The 9,958-nt window shown below is 48.2% G+C and overlaps 3 protein-coding genes across 3 annotated transcripts in view; 1 reads left to right on the forward strand and 2 right to left on the reverse strand.

Moving 5' to 3' along the window:
* Positions 1–3,156, forward strand: part of alg13 (ALG13 UDP-N-acetylglucosaminyltransferase subunit) — a 17,102-nt gene extending 13,946 nt beyond the window's left edge. The window contains exons 20-25 of the mRNA XM_008301636.1: positions 802–823; positions 1,297–1,461; positions 1,534–1,574; positions 1,904–2,012; positions 2,246–2,350; positions 2,798–3,156. Of these exons, the coding sequence (XP_008299858.1) occupies positions 802–823; positions 1,297–1,461; positions 1,534–1,574; positions 1,904–2,012; positions 2,246–2,350; positions 2,798–3,156 (801 nt within the window). The remainder of the gene's footprint in view (positions 1–801; positions 824–1,296; positions 1,462–1,533; positions 1,575–1,903; positions 2,013–2,245; positions 2,351–2,797) is intronic.
* A 562-nt stretch (positions 3,157–3,718) lies between these two features.
* On the reverse strand, positions 3,719–4,924 carry LOC103372080 (protein CXorf40A). Its single transcript, XM_008301623.1, has 3 exons — positions 4,548–4,924; positions 4,137–4,397; positions 3,719–4,062 (listed from the first exon to the last, which is right to left on the reverse strand). Exons 2-3 carry the CDS (start codon positions 4,393–4,395, stop codon positions 3,854–3,856), a joined length of 468 nt encoding a protein of 155 aa, XP_008299845.1. The 5' UTR covers positions 4,396–4,397; positions 4,548–4,924; the 3' UTR covers positions 3,719–3,853.
* A 1,628-nt stretch (positions 4,925–6,552) lies between these two features.
* LOC103372091 (wiskott-Aldrich syndrome protein family member 3-like) overlaps positions 6,553–9,958 on the reverse strand; it is an 8,999-nt gene continuing 5,593 nt past the window's right edge. The window contains exons 2-9 of the mRNA XM_008301637.1: positions 9,538–9,691; positions 9,141–9,258; positions 9,020–9,064; positions 8,371–8,495; positions 8,018–8,299; positions 7,785–7,924; positions 7,496–7,705; positions 6,553–6,716 (exon numbers count right to left, since the gene is read on the reverse strand). Of these exons, the coding sequence (XP_008299859.1) occupies positions 6,553–6,716; positions 7,496–7,705; positions 7,785–7,924; positions 8,018–8,299; positions 8,371–8,495; positions 9,020–9,064; positions 9,141–9,258; positions 9,538–9,691 (1,238 nt within the window). The remainder of the gene's footprint in view (positions 6,717–7,495; positions 7,706–7,784; positions 7,925–8,017; positions 8,300–8,370; positions 8,496–9,019; positions 9,065–9,140; positions 9,259–9,537; positions 9,692–9,958) is intronic.

Consider the following 9,958-nt stretch of genomic DNA (forward strand, 5'->3'; position numbering starts at 1 on the left):
GTCAGAGAGTTAAAGATGTGATGATTCTTTCTGCATTTACAGTTTCTGGCTGATATTATTTTGGGGATGTTTTAAAGACAGCATGACTTTAAACCCTGCTGCAGGTTTTGTCTTTTAGAGGTTTAATTAGGTGCAGTTTCAACCAACATAACATCTTAAAACTCTTCCTCCGAATCAGAAACATGTCGATGCAACATTTACTAACTTGGAGCAACAGATTCAGCTTCACACAAACTTTCTATCCACAGAAAATAAGGTTTGGTTTCAACAGAAAAAAAATAACACTACAGCTTGCAGTTTAATTTAAAATTAGTTTTAAATGAACTAAAACCCAAATATAACTTTAAATGACACAGTCTTAAGTTGAGGCAGCACATCACATGTTTTAAATGTTCATATCTGAATCAGTCGATTAGATTCTTTATCTTGTTGTCATGCACTTAATGGAGTGGTGGAAACAAGAGTCCAGAATGACCTTGTGGTCAGTGTGTTTGTGTAGTCTAACATTTAGCAAACTGTACAAAGTGACTTCAGCTTCTTATTTCACTCTTTCAGGCTCAAACTGCACGAATCAGTTATAAAATAACATATATAATGTATATATTAAATAACTGTGCAGCCTCAATAAAAGTCTCACGTTAAGTGTCGCGTTGAACAAACATTAATTAGTTAACAAGCAAAAAAATAAAGTTCTTATTTATCCAAAAATGTAAAAGGTTAAAGTCGGTCGTTGTGTCATTCAAAAGATTTTTACAAACACATGAAAATGTTTGTTGCTGTTTTACAGCTTGCATCCATCAGAGCTGCTGTTCTTCACCAGAAGGTTTAGAGTCAGAGGCCCTTCATTTCTATATTTATTCATTTTGGATTAATAGTCAGAGCTCAGTAAAGACCATAGAACCAAATGAAATATTTGAAGGTCAATGATCCAAAAAGTCATCTGGACCAAACAGCTGATCTCTGAACTCTCTGAACTCTAAGCAGCAGTTTCTGGTGTTTCTGTTCCATCTCATGTTTCTCTGCAGCTCTGAGGAACCAGAACATGAAGGAGGATCCATCCATCATCTCTACACCTCAATCTTCACTAGGGGGTGGAGCCTATCCCAGCTGNAGCTGGGTCAGTGGTGGAGGATCAGAACCAGGAGGAGGAAGGTTCTGGTTCAACTGGATCAGAACCAGGAGGAGGAAGGTTCTGATTCTACAGGATCAGAACCAGGAGGAGGAAGGTTCTGGTTCTACAGGTTCTGGGGTTTAGAGGTTCATGTTTAGATCCGTTGCTGACCCGCTGATGGACAGCATCAACAGAAGAGGATCCATCTAACGGGTGTTTTCTGTCCTCAGTTGCCATGGCGATCCCCGCTGCCTCTCCCTGGTTGGTCAGCGAGCTGGGCGAGGCGCTCTGCACTGTGGTGGCTCCGCCCCCTTACTCCTACGACCCCAACGGCAGCGATCTACCGCGAGGTCAGAGGTCACGCTGCTGTATTGGCTGTGTGTGTGTGTGATCAGTGCTCTGACTGGTGTCCCTGTGTGCAGACTGCAGGGTGCTCCAGTACTACTTCAACCTGGGAGTCCAGGTAAGACACACCTGTAGCACCGGCTGCTGTCACTCGTTGGTCTGTGTTCGCTTCAGTTTTAGCTCAGGTTACTGCACAGTCAGAAGCAGGTCAGGTGAGGGTAAAGCAGAGAGACCATCAGAGAGCATGTAGCTCCAGACCAGTGTTATGTGATGTTGAAGAGGAGCCCAGTGCATCATGGGAGGCTGCAGCAGTCTTAACCCATAGCAGCTATGAGGGACGCACCAGGTGAGCGCTGCGTGTCACAAGTTGTTGTTGTTGTGGGTGTTTTTGTTGCTGTCGTCGTGGTCGGTGGCTCAGGTGCGCCGTTGCCTGTCGTCTGTCCACAGTTCTACCACCAGAGCTGCTGGCAGCAGCAGGTGTTTCCTTCCTCCTCACCTGACTCCTCCTACCAGCACTACCCCCCCTACCTGAGCAGCCAGGACCCTCCCCTGCACGGTGAGACCACACTGCCTCTGATTGGCTGATTCAGCTCCAATCAGAGGCTGTCTGATCTACAGCTGTCTCATCAGACTTTCCAAATAAAACACTTACTCTGCCTTTACTATGAAGATGTTTGCTTTCACAATAAAACATGGGGACTTTCACAGTAAAACATTGAGTCTCTTCAGCAGCAGCTGTGGTGGCGGTCAGGAGTTAAAACCCCACCTGCCCTCCTCTTCTGCCCCCAGCTGCCCCTCAGTCTTTTCCTGAGACCAGCCGAGGCTCCCATCAGCCCCCCTCCGCCTACCCAGAATCCACCAGGGCAGCAGACGGACAGACGGAGGGACTCGGAGGTGAGTCCTGATGAAGCACCTTTACCTGAGGATCCGTGAACAGAGCTGATCCGTTTTCATTAAAGAGTGAAATCAGCTCATTTCCAGCAGTGGGGACGCCGACACAACAACAGGAAGTGTCTCATTTTTACAGATCAGGTGTAATTTTATTAATTTTTGCTTTTTAATGAAGGAACCAACCCCTCATGTTCTATGGATGATCAGTGATTGTTTTTAGTTTTATAAATGACTTCAGTGTTAAACGGTTTCATCTGTTGAATAAAAAGGAAACATCAGTGGAATGATGATAACTTTGTAGTTTGCAGTCTGAAAACAAACGTGTACTTCAGTTGCATTCATTTATTAATTTTACCGTTTTACTCTGAAGGCGATCGAACAGCAGCCTGGTTGACTCTGCTTTTCTGTTTGTCCCTCCCACTTCATTAGTCTCCGCCCCCTCTGTGGAAGGCCCTTCCTCCTCTGCCATCAGTCCCGCCCCTGCAGGCTCCGCCCCCTCCACCACATTACTCTACCCGGACCAGACACCCCTCCACCCTCCTCCACCGTTGCTGCACCTCCCATATGAAGCTCCGCCCCACACTGCCTACCTGCCTGCTGCCCCGCCTCCTCCTCACCCCACCCACCTGCCTCACCACTCCTCCTATCACGCCTGCCTACCCTCCTCCACCCACTGGGGGGCTCTCCCCAGTGGAGGCCACGCCCCACGAGTGTACTGTCCCGCCCCCAGTCCCGCCCACGTGGTTGGTTACATCACTGCCCCACCCACTCACCACGCAGCGACCCACTACATCCCCCCCACCATGTAACGCACAGTGCTAACAGTGCTAACAGCGCAAAGTGGTGAATGATGAAACCTCCTATCTCCAAGTCATGTCCTGCTTGTGTGAGGTTTCTACAGGACCAAGTGAAGGTTTAAAAAAAAGTTGATGATGGTTCAAAAGTTAGTTTTTCTTTATTCCCATGTTAGCACATTAGCGGTTAGCTCATGGCTGGCTGCTTGTTGTCTTCTTAGAGGACAATCGCTAAGGAACCTGTTAATTGATTTGCTGGTTAGTGATGCCATCCTCTGTTGCCGTGGAAACAAAGCGCCGTCTGAGAGAAATGACATTTTTGTTTTTTGGTTAAATGAGCAGTGAGGCAACCAATCAGAGCCCTCGGACCGGGCGCGCTCAGTCCCTGACGTTCGATTATGGGATGTATTTGCGTTTGTTTGTTTTTGGTGTCTGTGTGAATAAAGAGTAAAGTTTTGTTTCAGCAGCAGAGACTCTTTTCTCTTGATTTGCTTCCTGCAGGTCACTGTCAGGTAACACCTGAGCGCAGCTGTTGCCGCGGAAACAGGCTGCACTTTCTGGATGAACCAATCAGCTGTTTGATCGGAGATCAATTTATTATTTTACATTTAATCAACGAATCATCTTTTTTATCAAACTACAGTCTCTGAGCGATTGGACACTTTTGCAGCAGGGTCTGTTGCCATGGTAACAGGTGGTACCTGACATGTTGTCATGGTAACAGGTGGGCGGGGATCTCCACGGTGTAAAGGTCACCACCTCCCCTTGTGCTCAGCGGCTCCTTCAGCCAGCGGGGGTTGGACAGGTGAGTCAGGTGTTTCTCCTGCAGACCGGTCAGAACCGCCGACCTCTCCAGGTGATGTAGCTCCTCCCCCTGCAGGGAGGCGGGGCAGAGCCAGGTCCCGCCCACATCCACCAATCCTGAAAGAGATGCGCAGACATGTGACCCCTTCAGAACCAACCTCTGCAGACAGAAAGCTGGCTGTGGTTCCCACCTGCCACCACTCCGCGGCCGAACCGCTCCCCGGACTCCAGAAGCGCTTGGATCTGTGCTCGGTTCATCCCCAGCGGGCCGCCAAGCACCGCCCGCCATTCCTCCCCCTCCCAGTCCCGCCGGGCGACGTGGACCGCCAGGGTCTGGTTCTCCAGAGACGCCAGCAAGGGCCGCCAGCGGCTCTCCACCGTCTTCACCCCGTCCAGAACCAGGCCGGCGTAGGGCTGCCGGAACGACAGGCACCACACCTGCACCGCCATGTCTGTGAAACAAACGCACCCGGACTTATTTAAGTTTACACGTTTCGGGTCGAACCGTGTCGTCCCGGAGGTTCTTTCAAAGTCTATCAACCGAAACTTCTCGACTAACGAGGACACTTTAATTTGCACGTTTTTTGAATGGACTCTGGTACCGAGCGGGTTCCGTTTAGAATGAGAAGGAAATCAGTCGGTCTGAAAACGGTCTGTCGGCAGCTGCGCGGTGTTTCCGGGTTAATGACGGTGTACCGGCCGCGCTGCTCGGTTCGTGTCGCTTGTTTTGGGCTGACGGGTTTGGACTCTGCGGGACTCGCTGCCCGCTCCAGACTCCGCCGCTGCGTCTCTTCTTCTTCTGCGGCGGGTGAACAGCTGCTGGGCTCTGCTGCCTCCAGCGGCACCGAGGTTCCGTCAGCTCGAACCCGTTCAGGCTACATGCTGTAAACGTGTAGAAATCAAATGTCCAATGATTTCCATGTAATTTAATGGAAAACAACGATCTTTAGTTCACCTGAAGAGACACGAGTCCAGCAAAGTCTGGTTCTGGTCAGATCCACACTGTTTGCATGAGTTTATGTGTCATTGTTTGTAATTCAGCAAAACAAGGAAAATCTGGAAAATAATTGTTTTTGTTAAAATGCAAAAAGAATAAAAACTAGTTTATTGTATAGAAAACGTTCCGGTTCTGGTGTCAGTGTTCTGAACTCCGAGAAGTTAAGTTCGAAATATTTTATTGTAGAAACGCTTAAATAAAGTTCCGCTCATGATTTTAATAAATATTCATGAAATTAAGTTTTCGTAATTAATTTTAGCATCGACTTCCACGTGCCGGTTGGTTTTAATGCTGAGTCAGAGTTTTGACTTTAATCATGAGTCAGCAGAAGGATGAAAACTGAGCAGCCACCAGAAATAAAACCGCATCACCGAGCCGAGCAGAAATAAAGTCGTTTGTCAATAAAGGTTCTTATTTCACAGCTTTTATCACCAACATGCAAATCACAGCAAACATCGACGAACCAATCACAGATGTACAGGACAGCAGGGACACGCCCCCTTTCATGAAGTCACATTAAGAACCGCCTCCAGTTCCCATGGCAACTAACCAACAGCTAATGAGCCAGAGGCTGTCGACCAATCACAGGGCTCAGAGCTGGATCAGAAATAAAGAGAACAAACTCTGAAGTCAAAAAACTTTAAGAAAAACAGAAAAGTTCTAAAAAAAAATAAATCAAATGATATCTCACAAAAAAATAAAAATAAAAAATTTAACAATAAAAAAATCTAACATCATGGAAATAAAACCTAAAATGAACCAAGACATGAAACAAAATAAATAATATGTGAGTTTTAAGAATGTCAGAAAAAATCTAAACAATCAAGTAAAATATGAAAAGGTATTATATTTAATATTCCCATTGAAGTAAAACTAAAAGTGATCAAATGAATAGATATAATGAGTAATACTTAAAGATAATCAGGCAAAATTATGAACAGACATTCAATCTCTATTATCTGTTAAGATGAAAATACAACCTAAAAACATGACACAAGGAAAGGTGTGAAACCTGAAACTCAATCTGAGTGTAATTTATCAATAAAGCCAAAAATTAACTAATAAATAATTAAATAAAAAATATATCTACCAACAGATTATAGAATACTTTTTAGATTTTATGTTTAAGCAGCAAAATAAATGAATACATATAAAAAGCACATTAAATGATTTGATCTCCAACCATCAACTTTTACAATTCTGCTAAAAAGTTGTGATGTCACAAACAGCTGATCTGAACTCGTGACATAAAAATACAAATTAAAATAAACTGGGCTCAAGTGTCGCTGCAGAAACAGGATTTGTCCCAAAAGAAGATGTGTGACGAGTTTAACTGCGTTTTAACGTGTCAGTGGACAAATGTGGCGCCACCTGCTGGACACTTAGAACACCAAATATCATAATTCATCACAAACACATGGAGGTCGATGACGGAGCAGGCTGTCCTGTGGGGGGCGCTACAGGAGGGAGCATGGATGAAGGGCTCCTGCTGTGGAGCTGCTGGAACCGGATCAGAACTGATACGCTCCTCGCCAGTAACTGAAGTTAAACTGTAATAATCAACATTATCTGTTTTCTCTGTCAGCTGGATGTTCTGGACGTTCTGCTCCTCAGTCGGACCACTCCTGGTCCTCGGGCTCAGACTCCTCCTCTGATTCGCTGTACTCCACAGCGATGCGTCGCGACAGGATGGTGGCCACGTCGTTCCCCGACGGTTCTCGTTTCTTGGCCTCTTCCTGCTCGCGCTGCTCCTGAACCTTCCTCAGCTGGATCCCTGCAAGACAACACAGCAGAACAGCACCCCGTGAAACTCTGGTTCTGAGACTCTGAGAACCGTCTAAACCCGCTGCGAGGCACATCGTCTTCAAAGTCACCAACTACCAAGATGTGATGCACAATGGCCACAAAAAGACGCGACACCAGCGAGTCGATGATGAAAATGAGCTGCAGTTGGTTTACCAGGTGTTTCTGTGTTAATCGTCTCATCAGAGGAACCAGCTGCTCATGTCAGTCACACGACTCGGGTCAGAACCAGAAACCTGCAGAGGCTTGTTGTCTTTGGACAGCTGTCCTCAGTGTGACCCTAAGCCTTGATGGAAAGCTTAGCGCAGGTCAGACTGACAGAACTCTGGAGAACAAGCCGATGGAGGAGAGCTGTGTTCATGGTTCTCCTGTAGATGCTCTGAGACGCTGGACAGCTGCTTCTGCTTCTTCCCTCAGAAGAAAACTCACCAGTGGCTCAGAAACGTTTCTGCATATTCTGGGATCATAAATCTTCTTCTGCTTTTTTAGAGAAACGCGATTTGACCTCAGTTCAGTTTATTGGGAAACTTCTGGAGTCGATGTCGGACAGATTAAAGTTTACCAACAATCCAGGAGGACGAGCTGAAAGCAACGTCAGCTGTTGTTCTGTAACAGCCACAGCGCCCCCAGCTGGACACATGGCTACCTGATGTCTCTTTAGGCAAACTTTCTCTGAGAGTTGAAGCTAAGAAGCTAATGCTAGCTGTGGAATCCTGAACCTGTTAGCCTAGCATGCTAACGGCGGCTCACCTCTGCGTATGGCAGCCAGCAGGTCGCTGCGGGCGTCATTTATTGGCACGTTTGGGCCACCGGGAGGCTTCCTGCCATCCGTCGCCGGGGGCGCCGGGGGCACGGCAGAGGGTGGGGCCTGTCCTCCGGGGCGGGAGGGGGAGGGGACGTAGTTAGCTGGAGGAGGAGGGGGAGGGGAGGGGCTGTAGGGGCGAGAGAGGGTGGCGCCACCTGCAGGCAGACAAGAGGACAGGACATGTGTCATTTCCACCAACTGCTTCCCAAAAGCTAACAAACTGACCCCCGTTACCTTGGTTACCGGCAGCAGCAGCAGGGTGCAGTGGTGTCGCCATGGCAGCGCTGTGGGCGGAGCTGTTGGGGAACGCCATCTGTCCTGCTGATGGCATCAGAGGAGGTGGGGGAGGGGGGGCCGGAGGGATCTGATGGTCACTGAGTACAGAGAGGTCAGAGGTCAGACAGGGGGCGCTGCAGGACGCCCAAACATGGATGTGTGTGTGTGTGAGTGTGTGTGTGTGTGTGTACTTGGGGTCCTTGGCAGTGTGGGTACGTGCTCCGTTCTGATTGGCTGAGGCGGCAGGAGGCGGATGATGGTGATGGTGTGGCTGGTTGCGGCCCAGAGAATGCTGCCGAGCAGTTGCAGCAGTCACCGCAGAGGACGCGGAGGCGGGTCGAAGAGCGCGGTCCAATGACTGAGTCTGCCCGGTTCCACTGGTTGCCATGGTGACATGGTCCTTCCCATCATGCCCGTGGGTGTCATCGTGGTGGGGGCTTGTCGGGAAGGAGGGGTCATCGGACATCCCCGACCTGAGTGGGCGGAGTCGGTCAGAGGTCATGTGGTCGGCACCCATTGAGTAAGAAGGTGCAGGTATGTTTACCTGTCAGGTGACATGGAGCCATCTGAAGTGTGGTACGGCGACGGCGTGACTCGGGCGTCTGGGCGGAGCTCCTTATCGTAGGCCATCAGGTTCCACTCCTGCCGCCTGTTCCGAGCTTTACGGACCTTCAGAGGAACAAGAAGAACAAACCTGACCATCACGTCAACGATGGAATGAAAGGACAGAACATTAAACATCAGGTGGCCTCACACTGACGGAACGTTGACAGGAACGTTTTACAGGAACAGTTACTGGAGCGTTTACAGGAACGTTTGACAGGAACGTTTGACAGGAACGTTTACAAGAACATTTACGAGATTCTTTCTGTTTACGTTGTAGGGTCCAGACTTTAAAACAAGCAGTTACTGCAGGAACCAGAGTAACGGAGGTTTGTTCTGTTAGAATATGGAGAACCTAATGTGATGCTGGAAAGGAGACTGCAGACTACAGCTGGGCCATGACATCCAGAGAAGTTCCTACACTGGAGTAGGAGCTTTTTCTCCTCTGGAAACGACCCTGAAAGAGGTTCTACTGGGACGGTTCCTTAAAACAACCACAGAAAGCTGCAGACAGGTCAACAGATGAATCCAAAGCTTTGCCTTCACTTCTATATGCTGCGTCACTCAGCGGTTCTGTACCAAGATCTCACCTTCTTCACCTCCCGTCCTGAAGATTCCTCCACATGTTTCTGTTCCTGCAGACAAACACAGAACCGGTTAGAAAATGATCCACAGCCACAGTAACACAAACATGCAGTCGGATCGAGGAACCTTCTGCCGTCGCTTCTCTTTGCGTTTGTTCTCGGTGGCCTGAAGCATCTTTTCCTTCCACAGATTGAAGAAGTACGACGGGTCGGTGTAGAACTTCAGTCCATCCTTCTTATCGTCCCTGCCGACGCAAACACACCTGAAACTCAGTCACATGACTTCAACCTGCTACTGGGTCAGCACAAACTGACCTGTGGGGTGTCCAGATGCTAGGGGTGGGGTTTAAATTGACCTATAGGGCGTCAGGATGTTTAAGGGCAGGATTTAAACTGACCTATAGGGCATCAGTGTGTTTGGGGGCGGGGTTTAAACTGACCTGTAAGGTGTCAGGATGTTAAGGGGCGGGGTTTAAACTGACCTGTAAGGTGTCAGGATGTTAAGGGGCGGGGTTTAAACTGACCTGTAAGGTGTCAGGATGTTAAGGGGCGGTGGTTTGTCGCAGCGTTGGTACATTTCCAAAACAGGGTTGAGGATGGAGCTCCGAGACACCACCTGCTGGTCCTGGAAGTTGCTGCTCCTGAAGGCTTTACGCATGTTGATGTCTTGCAGAGACACTGCAGAGGAACATCAGAGGAACATCAGAGGAACATCAGAGGAACATCTGTCACTGCTGATGCTCACTTCAGCGTTTTCTACACATTCATGTTTAGTTTCTGGGAGAAACAAGAAAAGCAGCTGAATTGAACTGAATGAACCGTTTCCTTTTATGGCTGAATAAAAACGGGAATGTTTTTCACTTTTTATCATCTCAGAAATATTCTAAAATGTGATCTCCGTATGGTTCTCTCCAGGTTCTCCGGCTTCCTCCCACAGTCCAAAGA

This window comes from Stegastes partitus, unplaced genomic scaffold (genome assembly GCF_000690725.1).
Source record: "Stegastes partitus isolate 25-593 unplaced genomic scaffold, Stegastes_partitus-1.0.2 Scaffold1693, whole genome shotgun sequence".
Classification (NCBI taxonomy): Eukaryota; Metazoa; Chordata; class Actinopteri; family Pomacentridae; genus Stegastes; species Stegastes partitus.

Coding starts and splice junctions, on each gene's coding strand:
- LOC103372080 (XM_008301623.1), bottom strand. CDS start 4,395: ATGGCGGTGCAGGTGTGGTGCCTGTCGTTCCGGCAGCCCTACGCCGGC. Junction 4,063..4,136: donor CGGCCGCGGAGTGGTGGCAG/GTGGGAACCACA, acceptor CATCTCTTTCAG/GATTGGTGGATGTGGGCGGG.